The sequence below is a fragment of the Mesocricetus auratus genome, unplaced genomic scaffold, assembly GCF_017639785.1.
Source record: "Mesocricetus auratus isolate SY011 unplaced genomic scaffold, BCM_Maur_2.0 Super-Scaffold_6730, whole genome shotgun sequence".
Taxonomy (NCBI): Eukaryota; Metazoa; Chordata; class Mammalia; order Rodentia; family Cricetidae; genus Mesocricetus; species Mesocricetus auratus.
Window position 1 is genome coordinate 12,444,363 of NW_024429184.1, and position 24,091 is coordinate 12,468,453.

The 24,091-nt window shown below is 48.7% G+C and overlaps 1 protein-coding gene and 1 long non-coding RNA gene across 2 annotated transcripts in view; one reads left to right on the top strand and one right to left on the bottom strand.

Annotated features, from left to right (window-relative positions):
- Galnt12 (polypeptide N-acetylgalactosaminyltransferase 12) overlaps positions 1–5,925 on the bottom strand; it is a 30,435-nt gene extending 24,510 nt beyond the window's left edge. Inside the window, exon 1 of the mRNA XM_005078731.4 lies at positions 5,510–5,925. Coding sequence (XP_005078788.1) covers positions 5,510–5,883 — 374 coding nt within the window. The 5' untranslated portion in view covers positions 5,884–5,925. The remainder of the gene's footprint in view (positions 1–5,509) is intronic.
- On the top strand, positions 4,926–11,762 carry LOC121136977. Its single transcript, XR_005874178.1, has 4 exons — positions 4,926–5,562; positions 7,874–8,045; positions 10,749–10,794; positions 10,917–11,762. It is a non-coding gene; the product is annotated as an uncharacterized LOC121136977 (long non-coding RNA).
- Positions 11,763–24,091: the final 12,329 nt, after the last annotated feature.

Here is a 24,091-nt window from a genome sequence, read left to right on the forward strand (position 1 = left end):
AGGCAGAGGCAGAGGCAGAGGCAGAGGCAGAGGCAGAGGCAGAGGCAGAGGCAGAGGCAGGCAGATCAAGGCCAGCCTGGAGAAGGAGTTCAGGACAGCCAAGGCTGCACAGAGAAACCCCAGCTTGAAAAATCAAAACAAAGAACATAACAAATAGGTAACATAAAATAAGATGGTATAATCAAATCCAAAGGCGTCAATGAGCACAATAAATATAAATGGGTATAAACATCTGCTTAAAAGTCAATGACTATGTGGGGGGTGGGGTAAAGTGCATATATGTTAGGATCTTGCTATATCCTATATCACCCAGGCTGACTTTGAACTGGAGAATCTCCTTGTCCCAGATTCCAGAATACTATCACACCTGAGTGGTGTGTGTGTGTGTGTGTGTGTGTGTGTGTGTGTGTGTGTGTCTGTGTGTGCGCGCACGCAGACATATGTATGCATGTGCATGGAGAACAGAGGGTGATGTTGGATGTCTTCCACCCTCTGTTTTGAGATGGTCTCTCACTGAACCTGTAGCTTGTGGAATCAACTAGACTGGCCAGCTAGCAAGCCCTGTTTCCACTTGTCTCTGCCCCCTATCCAGTCTCAGCAAGAATATAGGAACTCTTTCCCCAGGACGATGCAAAAAACAAAAACAAAAACAAAAAACAAAAAACAAAAAACCCTACCCCTTCCTTATTGGGCTCTAACAACAGATCCAAGTTTGATTTCATCAAAGCCCAACTTGGTGAACAATGTTTACTGGGCTTAGTTACAGAGCATGGGTGAGGGATGACTCGAGGAGCATGGGTGACTCCAAAACAGCCACCTAGAAGTCTCACCCCTGCAAAGATGATGGAGTCTCCCCTTCAGTTACCTTCCCTGTACTGTGAACTCGAGTGCCTCTGGAGACCATAAGACCACTTGCTATTAGTCTGGGAGGCGGAGGAGGGAGCAGCTAGAATCTCAGTTCTAGGTCCCCTGATCCCTCTTACCCCTGCTTCTCCTTTGAGGGAATGTGACCAGTCAACAGGCCTTATGGGAAGGCTCTCCTGCAGGTATGCATAACTTTTCTGAAGAAGATGATGGCTGTTAGCAGATAACAACTCCCTGACCCACGGGCATGCACCATTTGGTGATCTGAATGGCAATGGCCTGCATAGGTTCATATACTTGAATGCTCGGTGCCCAGTGGTAGAACTGTTTGGGAAGGATTAGGAGGTGTGGCCTTGTTGGAGGAGGTGTGTTACTGGGGGTGGGCTTTGGGGTTTCAAAAGTCCACATGAGGTCCAGTTTCTCTCTCTCTCTCTGTCTCTCTCTCTGTCTCTCTGTCTCTCTCTCTCTCTCTCTCTCTTTCTCTCTCTCTCTCACACACACACACACTCCCAACCTCCAACTTTCAGATAGGATATAAGCTCTCAGCTACTGCTCCAGGTCCACGCCTGCCTGCCAGCTGCTGCACTCATGGACTCACCCTCTGAAACCGTAAGCAAGGCCCTAATGAAATGCTTTCTGTTCTAAGTTGCCTCGGCCATGGTGTCTCTTCACAGCAACTGAGACACATAAGAACACACAGCTTTTACGTGGGGATTCAAACTCAGATCCGCCCCCCCTTTGACTGACATACAAAATGGGTGACATGCTGTTCAATGATAAACCTAAAATATGCAGTTCCAGGATGTGTGTTAGGAAAAGGACAGGAAGATGGACCCCAAACTGAAGAGGTTCCATGGATATCTGAAGTGATGACTAAAGAAAGGACCACAGGAAGGTCCCACAAAGATTAAAAGAGCATCCTACGCTCTACACGCCTCTTCGGAAAGCACAGGAAACCAGTCTAACATCCACGTGGTTATGGGATGCTTTACAAAGGTGATTTTACTACAGTAGTTGGGTATCTCTCTGAGAGAGAGAGAGAGAGAGAGAGAGAGAGAGAGAGAGAGAGAGAGAGAGAGAGAGAGAGAGAGAGAGAGAGAGAGAGAGATTCCACCAGTTTCCTCCTGCACACCGTTGCAGGGCACTGGTGGTCCTTCAGATAGTGTGACTACTCTGAGATTCTTTGACATGCCCAGTCCTGAGTTGTGAACTCAGACACACAGGTAGCTGCAGCATCAAGGTCAAGAATTATGTTCTTCTACCAGCCGTGCCCGGCTGAGACCATAATCAGGTCTGGGGAAGCCACAAGGCCATCACTCCACTTCCTGATCACTGGGTCAGAATGTGAGTGACAATGGCATTGCAGCAGTCATCTGATCTCACGACTGTATTCAGCGAACACGATGTTTTTAGTGTAATATTAGCAACTCTTGGCTGGTGACATACACCCTTGCTAGTTTCAACTGCACATATTATTAACCACTACTTACTCTAACTTCCATCTTACCATAACTCCTGAGGCAGCAATCCACAGTGACGAGGTCAGCAGCTTTCAGCCAGGTCAGCCTGGGACCTAGCCACAGAAATTCTGATTTCATTGTTCTGGGGAAGGTCCCGGCCCTGGCAGTTTCTAAGAGCTCCCTAGGGTTGCCGAGCCAGCTATACAGCTCCCCTCTTTGGCCTGCTATCTAGGAGTGGAAAATCCTTCCCATTAGCGTCAAATGAAAGGCAACGGTAAAGGGGTTGAGGGCCATGCATTTACTGCACTGCTATCTAAGTTAACTTGTCTCCTCCTCCTCCTCCTCCTCCTCCTCCTCCTCCTCCTCCTCCTCCTCCTCCCCAAGTCAGCACTGAACTAACAAACCAAAGCTGTGCCTGCAATTGTCAGATCCTTTACCACATCTCAAGGAAGCAAAGCCAGCTTTGAAAGTCTCTTTACCGTTCTGGCCTTGTCCAGACCTTGTTCTTGCCGCAAGAGCTGAAGCGGATGTCCCTGGGTTGACCCATGCCTTGTCTCTTGCAGCAAGTATATGCAAGACAATGCAGAGACAGCAAAAACCTGCGAACTTACGTGCACACTATTTTCTCACCCACACACCTATGTGTCTATTTTCCGAAGTCTGTTCTGTACTTGGAAAAGGTCTAGACAGATACACAGCAAAATGTTAATAACAGTTTTCCCGGGTTTGTAAGCTGATTTTTTTTCTTTAACTTTTTGAGAGAGTCTTGCTGTGTAGCCCTGGCTGGGCTGGTACCAGATATGCACCACCCTGCCTGGCTGAATGCTCTAGTGTTGGCTTTTTTCATGGGTTTGGGGTTTTTGCTTCTCCTATGGCAAACTTTTTGAAGCAAAAGATTTTATAATAAAAACAAACAGGTAAACAATGTTTCCCACTCCAAAAGGAAAACCCCAGACCTCGTGAGTAATCTAGGCTTTTCCTTTGGGTTATCTGGAAGTCCCTTTGCAGACTCTCCCTCCTTGACAGTCAGGGACCTTGAGTACCCTCTGCAAATTACTGGACTCCTGAGGGCCCCACACTGTGAACTCATAATACCATCTGAATTCTCAACCCAAATACCAAGACCCTGGTTAAGCTCATCACTGCGTAGAGGTTCCAGCACCCCCCCTCTTATGTGTGGATTCGCTTTCTGTAGCTTTGGTTACTCAAGCACATTCCAAAAATATTGCATGGAAAATTCTAGAAACAAATAATTAACAAGTTTAAGATTGTATACCTCCTCAAATAGTACAGTAAAACCTTACCCTTTCTAGGACACAAATAATCCATCCCTTTGTCCAGGGTACCCACACTGTACACACTACCAGCCCACCTGTCCTTAGCAATCATGTTGTTACCAGATAGACTGTCACGGTATCAGTGCTTAGTGTATGTAAGGTTTGATGCCATTTGAGAACTCAGAGAGCTACTGGGATCTGGAACCTTCCCTGAGAGTAAGGAGGGCAGACTCTTCTTTGGCAGATGTGGGCTCGTGCAAGGCCTTGCCACTCCTGACCACATGGACGCTGTGCCTCAAAGCCTGTCCTGGCGGAGACATACACAGCTCCAGCTCAGCCTGTCTCTCCTGGACACACAAAATTAATGGCACAGGCTCTCTTACAGGAGTCAGAGGCAAGGTCCATCCTGCTGGGTTGGATTAATTCCTGGGGTCAATGGCACAGCAGGATCTATTCTCAAATCCCCATAGGACACAAGGCAGCTGCATCACCATGGAGACAGGATATCATAAGCCCCACAGGTCATCTAAATGTTTCAAAGAGATATTCACAACTTCTAACAATAAAGGAAATTGGATCTGGAGAAGAAATGACCAATCCCAGACGGCTGGAAGAGAAGCTCCTAAGTATACTCAGGGCAGCAGAGGACAGGGAAACGAGAAGCAAGAAAGAAGTATACCCCCAGGTGTGAGTATACAGACGGAGAGTGTACAGACTATCATCAGTACCCTAGTTTGCAGAGGAAGAAACTGAAGCTGAACCCGCTGTCTGAGATCACAGAGCGGACCCGGGGCTGTATCTCCCAGGACTGCGGTGTTCATCCTGACTCTAACCCGAAATCACCCCCTGACCTGGTAAAACAACTCTGGGGCTTCAAGGGGCTAAACATGCCTTGAGGCACTGTGGTAAAGGTGGAAAATTGCTACCAAACCCAGGAAATTTTACTCGGAAAACTGAACAGTGAAAAAGGAAAGGCCCGGGACAGAAGCAGAGCAGCAGGCGTGAACAGATCCAGGTATGATGTGAAGTCCAGTCTGTAGTCAAACTTTCCCTGAGGCGGGGGACAGCGGTCAGAGCAGCTGCTGGGGGGTTACAATCCCAGAAGGCCAGTTTCATCATTTTGCAGCTTAGTGTTACTTATGCCCTCGGAGTCCATTTCCAACATAAAAAAAAAAAAGCCAGCATGACCTGGCGAATAGGAGGCAGGTGCCTGCCGCCAACCAGGACCCCTTTCTGAGTCAGTATGCAGAGCATAGGTGGAACTAGAAATTCTCTACTGAACTAGAAGGCAGAGGGGGTTGGGAGGAGCAGGCTGAAAGGTGACAGACAGCAGCTGTTGCGCCAGCTTCCTTGTACCTCACCTGCTGAAAAGCCAGCAGCTCCAACAGGAACTAGGCTCCGGCCGACTACACAGGTGAGCTGGGCTGGACTGCGGCCAAGGGCACCCTTCCCACCAACCTCTCCTTCCCACCGCCCTGCACCCAAAGCCAGGAATTAGACTGCCAGAAAGAGGAAGGCGGCTCTGGGCCTCGGACACAGCCATTGGGTATCTCGATGATTCTGCTCTCTCCCTGGGCTGTGGCACACCCACACCAATGAATGGAGCCGTCGGCTCCCTGGAGTCACAGCCACACCCGCACAGTCCTAACTGCACCACCTCGGGGACTCTCTGCCTGCCTGCTTAACTGGAATCTCAGCCCCTCGGGACAGAATGATAACTTTGAGGCTGAGGCGTCGGATTCAAGAGACCACCCAGTTACCAGCTCTTCGATTTCTGAGATTTTCTTGAGTTCGTTTTGATTTTTTTTTAACTTTCCCACCTCCCCGCCCCCTGGATGGCCCCTCCGGTACCGCCTCCTCCCGAGGAGGATGCAGCATCCCACGCGCGCGAGCTCCGCAATCACTCACAGAGGGTTCCAGCGCTCCGGGAGACGTCGGTGCAGCGAGATGCGGTCGCTCAGGTAGATGTTGATTTGGTGCAGTTTCACGCTCTCCTCCTGCAGACGCAGCTCCTCGCCCTGCAGCTGCAGCCGCACTGCCTCCCCCTGCGCGCCCAGCGCATTGGCGGCCAGCGGCGGCCTGGAAAGCACTGGCTCGCGACGCCCGAGGCGTGGAGTGCGCGGAGTCACCGGGTGCACGGTGGCCCGGGTCTCCACCGTCCCAGACCCGCTTCGAGCCCGCAGCACCGCACCCAGCCCAGCTAGCGCCAAGAGCGCCAGCAGCGCCTCCCGGCCGCGCCGCAGCCCCCGCGGGCAGCGCCTCCGGACCGCACGCCCCAACATGCACACGCTAGCTGCGCCCGAGGAGCCCCGCGGCCTCGACCGAGGCCGGACCCGGATCCCGGAACCTCACTCGCCCCGCCCCCCGGCCCGCCCCACCTGCGCTCCGCCCCCTTCCTGGTTGCTGCCTCCCGCGCCCACCTGCCGGTACCCACTTGGGTGAGCGCTGAGCCTGGAGACCTCGCGGCCAGAGTGTATCCTGAGCCCAGTGCTCCAGGCGCTGCGAGGCCAGTTCCTTGAACTCTCATGACCCTAGAGCACTGTCACAGATGGAGGGTCTGTAACCCTAGTTATTCCTTGTTCCTGATGCGTTTGCAGAGGCGGGGGAAGGCGGCTGCTGCTGCTGCAGTCTGGAACTCGGTGAAGCCTCCCATAGCAAACTTTTTTTCCCTTTGAGTTCCATGTTTTGCAAAATTGTCTTTTAGTCTTCGCTTCAGGGACACCTACACTGCGTAGGCCCAAACCCCATTCCATCCTTTCCTGTAAAGTATCCTGGGTCTTGGGTAGGGCTTCCTTTTATGAAATAAAAGAGGGAACTGCAGGACCTCTGCTTCCAAGCTTGAAGGACAGAGTTCCATCCATCCCACAACACACACAGTAGGAGGACTTCCTCAAGTCATGACCTCCACAGGTGATATATAGCACTTGTGCATGCCCCTGCATACATGCATACATACATACATACATACATACATACATACAAAAATTTTAAATGGAATAAAAAAGATGAGAGGGTACCACTAGAACTATTTTGTTGATGTATTGGAGTCAGTCTCAAGTAACCCAGGCTGGCCTCCAACTCCTGTTCCTCCTGCCTCCACTCGTGAGTGCTGGGATCTCAGGTCTGTGGCACCAAGCCTACCCCCCACCCCGGAATTTTTCTGAAATAGGGTCTCACTCGAGTCCTGGTTGACTCTGAACTTGCCATGTAGCCCAGGCTAGCTTCTAACTTTTAGGGATAAAAATATCCTCAGTAATTTACACAAACTGCAACTCCTCCTTTAGCTGTGGGGGATGAGGAAGTCCAGGCTTGCACTGCCAGCTGCTTCCCCAGACTGTTCCCTGGGCTCAAGCTGCTCAATTTGTTTGTTCTTGAGACTGGGTTTCTCTGTGTAGCTCTGGCTGTCCTGGAACTCACTCTATAGAACATGCTGTCAACTAACTCACAGAGATCCTCCTGCCTCTGCCTCCTGAGTGCTGGGATTAAAGGTGTGCACCACCACTGCACAGCTAAAATCTCCCAATTTTTTAAAATTAATGTTTATTTTGAGTGTGTGTGTGTGTGTGTGTGTGTACTACATATGCTGGAATATCAGTAGAAGCCAGAAAACAGCCCTGGATCCCCTGAAGCTGCAGTTGGGGTAGTTGTGAACTATGTAGGTGTTGAGAACCCCACTCTAGTCCTCTGCAAGTGCTGTGAACTACTGAGTCACCTCTCCAGTCCCCCAAGCCAAATTCTACTTAATGATTTTTCTTCCTATGTGCCAACAACTCAACCAGCTATTTTTTTTAAATCAAATAACCTAACAGCAAAATCCACTTAACAGTTCACTGTTGAGGAATGACAGTAAAATGCCCTGTTTTCCATAATCAAACCCTTATTTCTGTAAGAGTGAAAACTGTATGTTCAGTTTTAAAAGAATAAAAAGAACAAAACACAACACTGCAGTTCACATAATACAATTGTCTTAAGTCTGAGTTGAGGTGGTCCAGGAAGTGGTCACGGGCATTGCAAATTATGTACATCTCACACAGTACAAAGTACACATGCTGTGTGTTCAGAAAGGAGGCTGCAGTGCAGTCCTTGATATAACAGGAGCTGCCAGAAACACTTGGGGTTTCTTACATTAGATTCAAAAGCTTTTTACTATTATTAAATTTTTCCTGATCCTCACGTTTAGTTATGTCAACCCATGTGGGATGCAGACCCACACTTTAAGAAACTGAATTTTAGGCGGTTGTATTTCATGACAGCATTACCCCTTTGTGTTAGGATTCTACTGGAGAAACAGAACCAGGAAAAGAGAGACTAAGTCATTCACGATACATCCACGAAGTGGGCCATCGGGAAGGATGGACTGAACTGCTGGGCGTCAGACATCTGTGGTAGAGAAGCGAATCCCTTCTTCTCCAAGGCAAGCCCGGCCTGGCTCAGGCTCACTCAGGTAAACGCAACTGGCACTTAGCGGTACCACCTTGCTATGGCACCTGATGCACGCTACTATGTCTCGTTTACCCTGTCCTTACAAGAGAGAGCTGCCGTGGGGCCACTGGTGCTCTGGAGATGCAGATTGACTCTAGCTGTGCTTGTGAGTCCAGACTCAGGAGGCTGAGGCAGGAGGGTCACAAGTTCCAGGCCAGCCTGGGAGCACAGGTACATCCTGAGACTCTGTAGCAAAGTAAAGCAAACAACAAGAAAAGCTAGAAATTGAGATGGAGATAACCAGTGCTTAGCTGCTGTCTGGCTCCTAAGGGCATGCCCGGCCTAGGTAATGATTTTAATTCAGTGGGAGGTGTCTGGGGAGGATGAAGCCTGGGCAAGTGCAGGAAGGCTTTGCTTCCAAAGCATGACGAGCAGCCAGGGGTGGCGAAGCCTGCCTAGAATGCAAGCAGTTGGGAAGCTGTGTCAAGAGGATCAGGTCATTCTTGGCTGCATAGTGAGTTTGAGAGGACAGACTGAGCTACATAAGAGACCTTGTGTCAGGGGATAATGTGCGTGCGTGTGGTGTGTGTGTGTGTGTGTGTGTGTGTGTGTGTGTGTGTGTGTGTATCCAGAAGACCAAACAGTGCTGGGCAGTGGTGGCACACATCTTTAATTCCAGAACTCACTCTATGAGTTCGAGACCAGCCTGGTCTACAAGAGCCAGTTCCAGGACAGGCTCCAAAGCTACACAGAGAAATCCTATCTTGAAAACCTGAAAATAATTAATTAATTAAAAAAACAAGCAGGAAGATGACAAGCAAATCACCCACCTGGGCAAGTTCCTCAAACCAGAACACTGGTATTTACTGCATGATACTTGGAGCTTCCTGGTTAGACATCAGTGCCCTCCTTGAGAACTGGTAATACAACAAGGCACCAGGCACAGTGTGTGACACAACAGGAAGGAGGATAAAGTGAGGTGTGATAGGTGGCCAGAGCCATTCTCCTCTCTTCTTCTTAGCAATATAGCCAAAAAACAAACAAACATACAAACAAACAAAAAAACAACATAGTGTCACTCTCTGACCTAAGCTGGTCTCAGACTTGAGGACTTTCTGTCTCACCCCCCAAAATTATGATTACTGTTCTACAGAGCCTTTAATTGCTAATGTTTGATTATTTGTTTCTCTGAAAAGACTAAAGAGTTGGTTTCCCAGCTTCTCTTGCAGCTAGGTCTGGCCATGTGGCCACCCATGCCATCCATAGGTAACAAGTGATAGTGTCGATGCAATTCTTAAATACAGTAAATACAACTTCCAGCTTTTTTCCCTTGTGGTTTCCCTGATGCTGTAGGTGGAAGAAGACAGCCTATCTGAATTTGTAGGGCAAGCTCCCTACAAGGTACTAGGACCGGAGAAGTACTCACACTGCAGGCACTTTGAAACTTAGAGACTGCACACGTCAAAGGGCTAAGGTACATGCGTCACCCACCCATGAAGGCATCAAAAATGCCTTCCTCCACCCCCCTCACTTCCTCTGCCCTCCCTCTCTTCCCCACAGAGCAAAGCCATTCCTCTCCTCTTCTTAAACTCCGAAAGTAGGTTCCCCCACCTTTCCAGTCAGAAAGTTCCCTCTCCCCTCCCTCCCCTGCCACACTCTCTCAGTCACCAAACAACCTTGTGGGGGAAAAGCCATCTTGTCTGTGTCCTCCATCAGATTTTGATCCCTCCCAAGGTGCCTCTGGAGCCACCCCATAGTCTCACAAATATAAAAAGGAGGGGGAAAGGGACAGGGACATCAAATGGTGTATATGTAGCTAGGACATTTAATTGTGACTCTCCTTTCATGAGTCCACACCCATGAGTGACAATGTCTTATTCTTTCCCTGGGAGCTCTCTTGCTCTTAAGCCCCATGCTTAAAATACATGCCCCAAATATTCCCTGATGAACACCAAATTTGCTTTGATAAATCCGCACCATGTTCCCAATAATACTTTTATTGTTTCCTTGAGTGTCTTTCCATTTTAAATAAAATTCCAAATTTGCCCTGCATGGTGATGCACGCCTTCATCTCCAGAATTTGGGAGGCAGAAGCAGCTGCGTTCCTGTGAGTCTTAGGACAGCCTGGTCTACACAGCAAGTTCCAGGAGGCCAGGCAACCCATACCATCCTGACTGCAATATATTCATATCACATATATGATTATAAATAATTATCATTATTTACAGGCAAGATACAGTCAGGCAGGGCTGATTCTAGATCAAGTGTCACAACCTCAGCCCCCATAAATCATTCAGGTTTTGCACACTGGGTCTCTGCAGAGAAAGGGAGAAGGCCCTGGCAGTGGCAGTGGCAGGGCCTCTCTGTGACATGGAAATGAGGAGGCCAACAGTGGAGACAGACGCCCCCACCTCAGCTCAGCAAACCCAGGGCTCTCTGTCTTCACACCTTAGCTGATGAGCCTTCCTGGTGTGAAGTGACACTCGAGCTTCTCTGTGTGAAGGCCCTGATGAAGACCCTGCCCTTCAACAGGAATCTCGTTATGGCTTTCTGAACACACCATTGGTAGCATTTGAGGGGGTTGGTGCAGGAGCCACATGGCCACCCACACACTTAGAGGAACTTGGTAAGACAGGCTAGTCATACTTTTACCTCCCCACAGCTGTTCACAGAGATGACCTGCAGTGTTCTGAAAAGGAGTATTTGTCTTCTTTCTCCCTGCCAGAGAGGCTGTAAGGCCTGGAGCTCCAACAGCTACCTTGAATCCTGAGGTAAGTCGTCTGTGAGAATCGTGAGGCCGTCTGGACTGTCTTCTCCAGGCTTCAGTTAAGTGGTGGGCAGTGAATGCCCAGCTCCACGGGGTCACTCTATCTCTGCTATCTGCCCCATGCAGATACATCAAGCTGCCACTGAAGCATGGACTTCCCTGGATCTGGTGCGCTGACATGTCGCGTGGTGACTTAGAAAAAAGAGCTTCCAATTCTTGGTGACTTTCTTTTGAGCCAGCAGACTCCTCACTACTTCAGTCAATAGAGCATGGGAGAAGCTAAGCTCTGCAGGTCCCAGGCTGGTGATAAGAGGCAAGGAAGCGTCTACTTTATGACCTGGCAAGTCATCCATCTGCGCAGCTACTGCCATTCCAGAGAGGCTGAGCCTCCTCCCTGCAGCCAGTGGCCCCAGACTTGTGGGCACCAGGCAAGCATGTGAAGCAGCTGTTGCAGACATGGCTCCTCCCTTCTTTCTCTGCAGACATGGCTCCTCCCTTCTTTCTCTGCAGACATGGCTCCTCCCTTCTTTCTCTGCAGACATGGCTCCTCCCTTCTTTCTCTTAGCTCTGCAGTCACTCCAGCTTTCAAGTCTCAGCTGTGGCCAGGTCTCACCAGAGTCCTCAGCCAGAGGTCTTCCTCAAGGGAGTTCTCACATACCAGGTCCTGACCCTCACACCAAGAGGTCCCAAGCAAGGACGGAGTGGTGGAGAAACAGGAAAGAAACCAATTTCAGTGAACCGATGCCAGAAGGGATGAGGGCTCATGCCCAAGGCCCTCTGTGTGAGAGACAGAGACTGTGTTTCTTTCTCAGTTGAGCTCTACTTTCGTTTGGGGGTCATAATACCTCATTGAATCTGAAGATCACCAAATTAGCTAGGCTGGTTTGGCCCATAAGCCTCACAACCTCAAGGGCTGGGGTTGCGGATTTATACTACCTGGTCCAGTATTAAAATTTTGTTATTGGGAGCTCACCAGGGCTGGGCACTCAGACACATTCCCCACTGGTTCTATGGGCATGGATCAAACCATGACTAGTACTGTTCTAGGGAGACATAGTTGGTCATAAAGACCAGTGGTTTAGTTGACCAGGAAATTGAGGATGAAGAGTCAGAATAAGAACCAATAACTGGCTGATGCTGTAAGGTGGTCAGCCGCGGAGACCAGGCAAACAGAGACTGACCCAGACACTGATCCCTTTCTGACAGTCTCCTTTCTTTCTTTGAGATTTTCCATGACCATGGAAAGGTTTTCCCTAGTTACCACTGATTGGTTGGTGTAGAAACAGCAAGTTTCTCCTAAGCCCATGTAAAGTCCTCCCTGTTTCAGAAAAAGGAAGTCTAGCCCCCTTCAGTTCTGTAGGACTTCCTCTGCTAGATCAACTTGGCTCTCTAGCCTTGGAACAGAGCTCTCCAAATGGCCTGGGTCTAAGTCTATATGGGAACTGAGTCCCCCAACAATTGGTTCCCAACAATCAAGGCTGAATTGTGTATGGCAGTTGTACTGGCTGTTCCTGCCCCTACGAGATCAGGACCAGATCAGGGCCATTTAACCTTCATCAACATTGAGTCAAAGCCAGTTTGAGCTCTCCTCTTCTCCATTCTGGGCATACACCTAGGGGACTACACAGACCAATACACATTGAGTAGGGGGTGTGTGCGTCCAGTGAGTTGGAGGGGGCACATTAATTCAAACCATTAGCACCCCAAAAAAGAAAAACAGAGCCAGGTGGTGGTGGCACACACCTTTAATCCCAGCACTTGTGGGGGTGGGGGGCAGAAGCAGGTGGATCTCTGGGAGTTCGAGGTCAGCCTACATAGTGAGTTCTAGGACAGACTCCAAAGCCATACAGAAAAACCCTGTCTCAAAAAAAAAAAAACAAAACAAAACCAAAATCAAACCATCAGTACAAGCAAGCCAATGATTAGAGGACACAATGCAGGTCCCTTACCCTTGGCAAGATGACTCACCGTTGGCAGGGCATGCATAAAACTGTGATCCCTGAGGCCTTTTACTCGACAGTCTTCCCACAGCCTGATTTACTGACCCCCATCTCTCCCCTAGACCTGTATTGTTCCTCCCCTGAAAGTGCCATAAGAAAGCAGAGATCCACCCAAAAGATAGTTTCCCATCCCCAATTTTCCTAAATCCCCATGACTAGGTTTGGGGCTGATGGGGACTGTGTGTTCTGGGTTAGCAAACTCTAAGTCTTATCTCTAAGGGGTTTGGGGTCAAAGTGACAGTTCATCTGTTCTCAGAAACATTTTCCCCCAAGGGATGGCACCGGCTTCTTTGACAGCAGTTGGGGTGGTGAGGATGACAGGGTCAAGTCCCTTCCAGACAGGTTCCAGGGTCGAGACAGGGATATTCTTTATCTAAACCAAGTCTCCTGACTGGAACTGGTGGGTAGGTCCTGAGGTGGGAGAGGGCAGGATTCCCTGCACAGTCCCCTCAGTGGCCTGGCAAGCTCCCTGTAAAGCCTGCAGGGACTTGAGAAAAGAATGATTACAAGAGGCCCTTTTACAGGGGTCACCTAAGACCACCGGAAAACACAGATGTTTACATTACTATTCATAACAGTAGCAAAATCACAGTTATGAAATAACAACAAAAATAATTTAATGGTTAGGGGTCACCACAACATGAGGAACTGTATTAAAGGGTCATAGCATTAGCAAGGTTGAGACAATTCTGCCTGGAGAATATCTCAGAGTTTGGGGAGGATGGGAGGTGATCTCCCCAAATATAACTTCCAAATGGTTAAGACCCTTCCAGTGAGGAGTACATCAGGCCCTGAACAGGGCTGGGGGCAGGGGAGGGCTGGCCCAATTTTTCTTCAGTTTCCAGAACCAATTTAGTCAGTCTCCTTAAGAGCTCTCTCCATTCTTTCTACCTACCCTGAGCTCTGTGACCTATATGCACAATGTAACTTCCAATTCATATTTAATACCTTTGTCAGATTTTAAGAAATTTTGGCTATTGTTAGACCCCAAGCTAGCAACAGTCCAAACCCAAGAATTATTTCCTGAACAAGTTTCTTAGTAACAATTGGGCAGTCTCTATTGGAGTGGGTTAGGCCTCTACCCATCCTGAGAAGATGTCTGCAAACACCAACAAATACTCATAACCAAAACTAGGAGGCCTGATTTCAGTAAGGCCCCACTCCAGGCCCGCTTCCTCAAGTCTGGATTCCTTGTGGGATCTTGTTTCCCTTTGGGGGTACACCTGAGCACAGGTGACATATCTAAAAGTGGTGTCTTTAATTGGGCTTTCCGAATTTGGAGCATAATACCTGGTTTTGAAGAGTTCAGCAGTTTTGTGGCCCCAAGCTGAGTGGCTTGGTGGAGACCCAAAACCAGCTGCCGCCTCCCCAGACTCACCAGAAGGGCAGGCCCACAGCTGCCCACCTCCCCAGACTCACCAGAAGGGCAGGCCCACAGCTGACAGCATCCGCCACCCTTGTTTATGCCGAGTAGTCAGTTCCTGCCCCCCCCCCCCGTCAGTCTCACTGGGGTCCCAGAAGGTCTGGTAAGCTGGGCTCTGGCAGGGCCACCAAAACTTGAGAGGCTCCACGGGTTCTAGGGCCACCTCCTAGGTGACCAAGTCTGCTGTTCTGTTGATTCTGGCTTCTGGAAAATCACCTTTTTGGTGTCCTTTGCAATGGACAATGGCCACTCTCTTGGGTAACCATATAGTTCCCAATAGGACTAAGATTTCTTCTCCAATTTTGGTTTATTTTCCCGCTGAAGTTAGCAATCTTCTGTCCCTGTGGAGAGCCACAGGGACATGGGCTATGGGGAGAGCATGTTGACTATCAGGTGGTAGCCTTCTCTTTTCCCCAGCAGCATTCTTGGGTCAAAGCTAAAAGCTCAGCTCGTTGAGTTAAGGTTCTCCTGGTCAAAGATTGTTCCCAATAGTCACAATCTTGGGTCACAATCCTGCACCTACATACCTGATCCTATCTCAGATAAAACTACTCGCATCTCTGAACAATTCCTCACCTGGTGCCACCAATGGGATGTCAGTCAGATCTGGCCTGATAGACTAGATCATGCCAGTCACCTCAAGACGTGGAGTCGTCATCTGGCAGGAGACTGGATGGGCTGAGGGTTGACATCTTGTGAAACTGAATGTGGGGTTGACCCAGAAACAGTGTATTGGGTCACTTGGGAATGAAACACCCATTTCTCTGGTGCACCCTAAAGGGGATCTCAACAAAGTGTGGGACTGTCAGGAATAGTTTGTGACCTAAAGTTAATTTGTCAGCTTCTTTAACCAGCTGGTTGGTGGAAGCTTATACATGTTAGCCATCTGGCTGCAACCAGCTCAGGTATTTTGGACAGATATGCCACTAGTCTTTTCCAGTGCCCCAAGGTTTGCATGAGGACCCCTTAGGCAATGCCTCTGACCTCATCCATGTACAAGTAGAATGGTTAATAATGTCTGGGAAGGCCAGGCTGGGGCACACACTAGGACCCTTTTCAAGGCTTTAAAAGCTCTCTGCTATCTGCTTCCTGCCCCTACAGCTGGCATAGCAGTCCTTGGCTGACTCAATAAATCCCATTGACCATAGCTGGCAGTACCCAGCCACTCCCAGGAATTCCCACACTTTTTTTTTTCAATGATGGAAGGAGGATTTGCAGGATGGCCAAAATATGGTCACAAGAAATCATCTGCTTTCCTTCCTCTATCTTGTAGCCTAGGTATGTGACCGGAGGAACACATAGTTGAGCTTTGTGGACGATACTCTGTACCTCAGGGCTTGGAGGGCCTCCAGAAGGCTTTCTGTTGCCCGTCCACATTACTCCCCAATGGCTGAGGCCAGGGGGAGGCCATCTAAACACTGAAGCAGGGTGCTTTGTGGATATTTTTGTCTAAACTCTAGCAGATCTGCACCCAGGGCTTCATCAAACGATGCTGGAGGATCCCTGAATCCCGTCTCCTGGCCCATCTCCCCCATTTCCCCTCCTGTCTGTTTCCCCAAGGGCAGCACTTACTGCCCAGGGTAGATTCCTTCCCTGTCTGTCTTTAGCTGAATCTTGGGTGTTGTAAACTTTCTGAGCAACTACCAAAAGTTGAGACCCACTTGAGCCTTCAAATCCCTCTAATTTCTGGGACGTTCTCTTTATGTCTGGGGCGGACAAAGGCAATATTAATGTCTCACCAGTTGGGGGTGGGGCATCTGGATCTATGGGAGCAAATACCCGATACACCTCACAGAGATGTTCCAGAAGCCCAGTGGGAAGTTCTTCAGGTTCTGAATACCTGACTTGCCTTATATGATGAGTTGGTAGGTTTTCTGACTGCCGCTTTTAATATTACCAGTGTTCGGTGACAAAGTACCCAAGGCCCTCTTAGCTTAAAACAGTTCCCAACAGGTCAATAAGGGCTTCTGGCTTCTCAAAAAAAAAAAAAAATAGGAGGAGGTGGTGGTTTGGAGTCTTCCAATTACACACTGGTAGAGAAGGTGACGTGAAGTAATAAACCATGAAAGGTGCCCTGTGACACCAAGAGAACTACTTCCTCCTTCCCCAGGCCTAACCAACTGCTTAGAGTAGGCAGGGCAGGGAGCAGAGAGAGAACACTCACTATTTCCTCCTACCTGTCACAGAGATGGGAAAACAGTCAGAAGTTTCAAGTTTCACTGGGTGCCCTGGCCAGATCAACAGGATGTGGGTTCCCAGAAATGAGGCCACAGGTCTCAAGCAAGGGGGTGGGGGCTCTCACATCAGAGAAAATCATTGATTATCACCAGGAAACTGGTGACTGCAGTGGCCACCATGGCTGGCCGTTGCAGCAGCAGCAGCTGGCAGGTAGCTTAGCCGCAGTCGTCCTCAGAAGGGTGTGGGCAGGCAGCTGTGGGCTTGAAATGGCTCATTCCCCTTCCATTTTAGATCTGCCTCTGTAACCAGGAGATCTGAGAGGGACACACAGGGACACACATACAGAGAGACACATAGTAAAGAATCGGAGGTGGCCACTGCACGTTCATACACTGAACAGCCCAGGGGAGTCAGGTGCTATCTTATACAGATCCCTGACACAGGATCTATGGTCCGTCTGGCCTCCCCTCTTGTGTCCTAAACAGAGTCCCTCCTACAAGATCAAACATACCTTTGGAGGTGTTCAGGCCAGATGAGTTTCGATTTACCTTTTTTTTCTTTCGGGTAGCAGTGTCAGGGTGCCTCCAGAATGCTCAGCAATGATCCATCAGAGAGGATTTTCAAAAATCCTGGAATATCTCAGGTTGTGTGTAAGCATTGCGGCGACTCGATTGGTCAGATTTCAATCCTTGAGCTCAAACTGGCTAGATCTTCTGCTCAGGGATTGACAGTTTTCTGCACAGGGTTAGGGTCAGATTTGGCTCTGGTTTCAGGGTTGAAGTGTGTTTCTTTCTCTGGTCCTTTTTAGCCTTTTGGCTCTAGTTTTAGGGTGCATTTCTTTCACTGGCTCTGATTCCAGAGACAAAGTGTGTTCCTTTGGCTCTGCTCAGGGTGTTTCTTTGGCTGGACCCTTTTCCCTGAATTCCCCCTCTTTTGTTTATTAATAAAACAACTGGGGGTTGGAAAGGAGGCGGCGTTACCATTTAGACTACATCCTGTTGAACTGGAGCTTTGAGATTCATGGGACAGCCTTCACAGTCTTCCTCCAGATATGTCCAGGGGTTGCAGACCTCTGGTTTCTTAGTGAGGGGCTGGTAATCCTGCGACAACAACTGTCTGAAAGTCTGGTTAGAAATCCTTTGAGCTTGTTGCTGAAGTAATCTAGACAAGAAGTTTATAAGGCAGGATGCCACTGGTAGGATTAGGAAAAGAGAGAGAAGAGGGATTAAGAAAGGTAGCGTCCAGTTCCATATTGGACTATCAGGGATCCACTGGCCAGAGCCATCAAGTTGTTCCTTATGTTTTTGAAGGTCTCTCTGAAGTTGTTGGATCTTATCTTTCACTATACCTGACTGGTTAACACAGAAGCAACATTCTGGATAGACTGAAGGGTGAGGATAGTCTGTGCTACCTGTTGGAATCCTGGATGAATCAGGAGAAAAGCCTATGGTGCATATTTGGGGAAGCAGTCTGTCCTGCTGCCCCAGTGGCTATACCTGCAGTTACACCAGGGCTGCCAGAAGGGTATGACCTGGATTGCTCGTTTGTCAAGCCATGCTGCTGTAAATTCAGTGATGAGAATTGACCAGGGCTCTTCACCAGGTACCACCCCTAATTTAGAGAAAAGGACCACCGGGGCACAAGTCCCAGACCACCCAGCAGGTGGGCAGTGGTATACTTGTATGCAACAGAGAACTGAAGTGTGGTGAATGTTTGGACATAGGGACTGTGTGGTAGTACTAAGTGTTAAGGTATTGTTGCAGTCTGCAGAATCCAGAGTGTCCACAAGAAGTGTTCCTGTGGAGTTAAAGCCGTCTGTGATGCCGAGGAGAGAGATAAGAGGTAGTAGTAATGTTTGACTCGGAGCAGTTTATGACTGACAAGGTAGGAAAGTCTGATAAGACAATGGGTGAGGCCACAAAGGGTGGTTGTGAGTTTGACCCAGGAGGGACACATAACCAGCATTCTTCAAAGTGGTTAGGCAAGGCATTATTCAATAGCTGGGGCTTTGGACCACTTTTACTGTTGTCAAAACCTAGGGTTTGAGAGAGTGGGATGTGTACTGTCTGTATTTTGAGTGTGCCTGATGAGTGGATGTAATAATTGCTATAGTAAAGTTTGTCTCCCTTCTGGGGTGCCATGGGTCTTTAATCAGAATATAAAAAATTCTCCATTCTGCATAAAAGGTAGAGTGTGCTCCTGAATACGCATTGTGTCTCTTACAGGACCAATAAGGGCAGCCTCCATAAGTTTCTGGCCAGCGTCGACAGTAATCTCTAGTCTGGTCATAGAGTAAACAAGCATGGTTGGCAGGTGGTTCAGAAATGGATTTAGGTGCTATAAGGATAAGTACCTCCTTTTTGCAACCAGCTAGTAGGCAGTCTCCAGACCCCACCATGTGAGTGGTCTGGTTGGACCACTGGGTATAGGTTCCCGAACCTCAAATCTCCATATCTAGAGCTCACTACTGATGGATGTGAGCAAGGGGAGTAGAAGAGAAAGCATGACCCAATAGGGTTGGTCTTGGGTTTTGGAAGATGTGTAATGTCTCATTCTTCTGAGACCAGAGGGAGGCTGGTCCACCTTAGTATCTTCTGAAACTTAAGAGAACAAGGTCCTGTTGGGGTTGGAATGTAAGAAGGATTATCTGGGGTTGATGATACAAAAAGTTTGAGATGAGAAAGACGAATCCAGTGAGGGAATCCCTTGAGTTTAGCAGCAGTTGGGGTGGTAAGGATGACCCTGGAAGGGCCTGTCCATTTTGGAGAAAGAGGAGTGGGGTGTGACCTGGAGGAGAGAACTAAGTCTCCAGTGTTGATTGGAGAAGGAACAGGATTAGGATGGGGCTGAGACAAATGATAGTGGGTGCAATTCCAAAGAAGAGTGTGAAGACAGTGTAACAAGGGGGCTACGAAGATGATCGGGGAGAGGTGACGGCTGAGACGTGAGGCCGGGAGGCATAATCGGCCGTCCGTACATGAGCTCAAAATGAGAGATGAGGAGGAGCCTCTTTGGAAGGGATCTTAGTTGCAGGAGAGCCCATGGAAGGAGTTTTAGCCGATCTGAATGTAGTCCTTGGGAGAGTTTGATAAGAATATTTTTGAGAGAATGATTACTGGGAATGGTAGGGGATATGGAAATGCCATGGAATGTTAAGGGCTCTGGTTAAAGTTTTCAGAATTTGAAAGGTAAATTCAGGACCATTACCTGATTGAAAGGAGGTTGGATCTCTGAAACAGGGATGGTCTACCCGAAAAGGGGATCAGAGACTGTCTGTGATCTTTTATTGGTGGTGGGGAAAGCTTCTACCCATCCTGAGAATGCATCCTCTGGGACCAAAAGGTATCTGAAGCGTCTAACTGTGGGCATGTGGGTGAAGTCAAGTTGCCAGTCTGATCCGGGGAGGGATCCCCTGGCTTTATGAGTGGGGAAAGGGAGACCCCAAGGCCCAGATATAGGGTTTGAAGTTTGACAAATTTTACAAGAAGCAGTGATAGCCTTAGGTAGATCTTCAGAGGTAGGCTGTAAATAGGTTTTAACAAAATGAGTCAGGGTGAACGATCTGGTGTAGATAGGATAAGATCTGTTGGATATTGGGAGGTGGTGATGAAGTTGTGGGTTGTAAAATGAGAGTGTCCTGAGGCTTGGAAGAGGGACCTAGGTCCCTGAAACTGCAGCGGTAGCTGCCTCGTCAGCTCAGTTATTTCTCTTGGAAATAATAGAATTGTTTGAGTGGCAGTCGACAGTTCCTATGGCTGTGGGAAGGCACAAGGCCTCTAGCAAGTTCATAATTTGCTTTGGATTGGTTATCGAACCCCCTTTTGTGATTAGTAGCCCATGCTCCTTCCAAATGGCTGCATGAGACAAGAGAAGGTGAAAAGCATATTTGGGGTCTGTCTAAAGGTTTAGGGACTGTCCCTTTGCTAGTTGAAAGGCACAAGTAAGAGCTATTAACTCAGTCTGTTAGTTTGTGGTTTGGGCTGGAAGGGCCTGTGCCTCAACCACTTTGGTGTCTGATACAATAGCATATCCTGCTTTTCATACAACTTCATGTAGGAAGGAGCTGCCATCCAGGTACATGTATGGGTGGCCTGAGGTAGAGCTCCCTCGTATGTATGTGTAGGATGAGGTAGTAACCCCCTTAGGGTCTCAGTGTAAGAGGTGGACATGGCTGAAAGGTGTTGTATCCTCTACCAATGCTTCCTGAAGGGTGAGGACTCTGCAGGGGGGTAACATTTGGAGACCCTTGTATGTTAGACGATGGGACAGGTGGCGAGGGGAGAGGACAGTAATAGGGGACCCAAAGGTTAACTTCTTTGAGTCACATATGAGGAGTTCAGTTGCAGCCAGAGCCCGCAGACAAGGTGCCCAACCTTGGATAGTGTGGTCTAATATTTTTGATAAGTATGCAATGGGTGCAAAGGGTCCCAGTTGGTGACCCAGGACCCCGAGGGACTATCCCTCTTTTTCAGTAACATAGAGAAGGGACAAGTCTGGAAGGTGTAAGACTCGGGCCTCTAGGAGGGCCTGTTGAAGCTGGCAAAATGGCTTGGTAACCGGTTCGAGAAGATGGGTCAAGGGTTGCCTAATATAGGGGGTGAGCGAGAAGACAGAGACAAGCAGGACTCTAACACTTTCACCTGGGAAACCTTCCTCCAGCAAAGTGAAGTTGTTACAGCAACTTGGCCAGGGAAGCCCTCCCCTGCTGGAGCAGAGCTGTTACACTAGGGAAGCCTTTCCATGAAGCAGCTGCAAGCTGCTACGCTTATTGTGACCTGTGATATTCTTTGGCTCCCGGGTGCCAGAATACCTTTCCATGTGAGCTGTAGCACTCAGTATTGTTTGGCTCCCGAGTGCCAGAATCCCTGTCCATCCCATCTGAGCTGTCGTAATGCTTACATTTTGGTGTGCCTCCTAGAAGCCATCTTGAGCCAGCATACTCTTCCCCAATCCTGGATGATCTTGAGGCTCCTAAGTGTTGGGGTCCATTGTCTGGAGATCTCTCTGGGGGTCTCCAAAATGTTACTGGGATGAGGACTTGTCAAAGACGAACACTCACAGTTTACAGCCAATTAAGAATCTTTATCCCAGCCAGCTGCGAGTACACAAAGGCATTTAGAACCCAAGGGTAGCCCCAAGTGTTTAGGGTAAGAGGTTTTTATTTTGTTAATTAATTAATTAATTTGTTTTTTTTTCAAGGCAGGGTTTCTTTGTGTAGCCTTGGCTGTCCTGGAACTCACTCTGTAGATGAGGCTAGCCTTGATCTCAGAGATCAGCCTGACTCTGTCTCCTGAGTGCTGGGATTAAAGGTGTATGCTGCCACCACCCAATTGTAAAGGGTTTTTAAAGACAAAACCCACATCCTTGTATTTCACTTGGCAGGTGCAGGAGTTTTTGTACAAGCAAGCAGTTTAACAGAAGCTAAGTTAGCTAGGGGTGTCTTGTCCTCGGGTTCCTAGAACAGAGTCGGGTCATTTCCCACAGGATTCTTCATCAAGGAGATCAAATTCTAGTTAAACCTAAAGTGATTGCAGCAAGAATACATGATGAGCGAGGTGGTGGTGGCATACTCCTTTAAGCGCAGCACCTGGGAGGCAAATCTCTGTGAGTTCAAGGCCAGCCTGGTCTACAGATGAGTTCCAGGACAGCCAGGGCTACACAGAGAAAACCTGACTAAAAAAACAAACAAACAAACAAAGAAAAACCAAGATGAAGGAACCACTGAACCGTCCTGTCACACTTGATTGATTGATTGATTGATTGATTGATGACTGACTATGCATGTACCACACCATATGTGAAGATGGCTGGCTATAGTTGATTCTTTTCTTCCACTATGTGGGTCCCAGAGATGGAACTCAGGTCGTCAGGTGTCTTAGGGCTTCTGTTGCTGTGATAAAACACCATGAACAAAAGCAGCTTGGAAAGGGGGTTTGTTTGGCTTGCGAGTCTCAAACACAGTCCGTTCTAAGTCGAGGCAGAAACTCCGTGCAGGAACTGTTGCAGAAGCCGTGGAGGACACTGCTTATCTGCCTGGTCCTCAAGACTTTCTCAGCCTGCTTTCGTATAGCACCCAGGACACCTGCCCAGAGGCGGCCCCACCCACAGTGGGCTGGGCCTCCCCACTTTAATCACCAGTCAAGAAAATGTGTCACATACTGGCCCACAGGAAAACCCCTCTTCCCGAGTGTCAGGGCGACTCAAAGCTGACCAGGACATCAGGCTTAGCGGCAAGCACCTTCCCCACCAGCCATCTCTGCAGTCCACACTTAGGTTGTACTTGGGTCATAGGGTCTGAACGCTGGTCCTCATGTTACCAGAATTAAGAGTCAGTGGATAGGCTCCTGCTGCCTTAACAAGCCAGGCTCAGACCACTTCTCCTTAATAAGTAAAAGAACCAAATTAATGGTGAAAAGCAGAAAAAGGAGATTTATTAAACATGGCCATATTAGGGGAAGGGACAGAGAGAGTCAGTGACTCCCCCAAATCTTGGAGTTACCGATAGCTGTTAACTACCACGTGGGTGATGGGAATTGACCCACATTCTCTGGAAGAGCAGTCTTAACCTCTGAGCCATCTCTCCAGCCCCAAGCATAGTTCTTAATTGCAGTAAGAAAATCCCTCCCAAATCTACACTATCTAGGTAAAGAAAGGAGCCACCTGTGGGACATTTGCATTTAAGACACAAAGTCCCCTCATGGCTACCAGCATATTTTCTGTCCTGGGGACTATCCCCATGATGCCTAAGCAGAGCCCTGCCCAGGAAAGCCCAAGCAGAAAAACACACTGACCTCAATCTCCCACCAGTGACATCATCCTAAGACAGCAGCATTAAGACCTATGAGAACTTGTGATACAGGCACCAGCCCTTCCTGGTGTCACACTGACATCTTTGCCGCTTGCGTCTTAGCACGTGCTTAGATCTCAGCTTTGTGTCTGGAGCATAGCAGAGAGTCACATAACATCATTGCCTCAGTTCCCAAGGCCATGCTCTCCCGAAAGGCCCCTGAGGTAATAAATCTCCCAAGGAGACAAATTTGTCCTCTGGCTGCCACCAGGCCTCCAGCCTTCTCCTCGCCCAGTGGGAGAATCCTAGGGAAATTCTAATTTCTTGGTCCATGTGTCGGTAATCTGACAGCCAAAGGGACAGACTTGCACCGGCCAGTTGCGCTCATGCAAGCACTTTCCTGGAACAAGACATCTCCCTAGACCCAGAAAGCCCTGTCTTTGAGGCTATGACAACAGGAGGAGCCGGGCCAGGCCACTAGGCCCTGGCCAGGTCAGAACAGGAGGTGTGTGGGGCTTGTCTAGTTGACCATTTAGTTCTAAGGCCCGACCTGTGGGCTCTTGTTGGTAATTATTCCCATTTGGGGAGGCAGTTTTGTTCCTCATCTGCGACAGTTGCCTGCAGGATTCGCTGCCCCAGGAGCCCAAGAGAAGTCGAAGAGAAGAAACAGAAGCAGAAGAAAGATAGCTTTTTAAATTCCCAGACCCAAAAGCCTGAGGAGACTGTGGGTGTGGCATTTGGAAATTGTTTGTTATACAATGGTTAATTGGAACAAATGAGAGGTTTTATGTTGATGATATTATTTTAAGGTGTGTTACTTTTGTTTATGCTGCATTTGTTTAACTCTGTGAAGCTGTGTTACTGTGCCTGTCTAAAACACCTGATGGTCTAATAAAGAGATGAACGACCAATA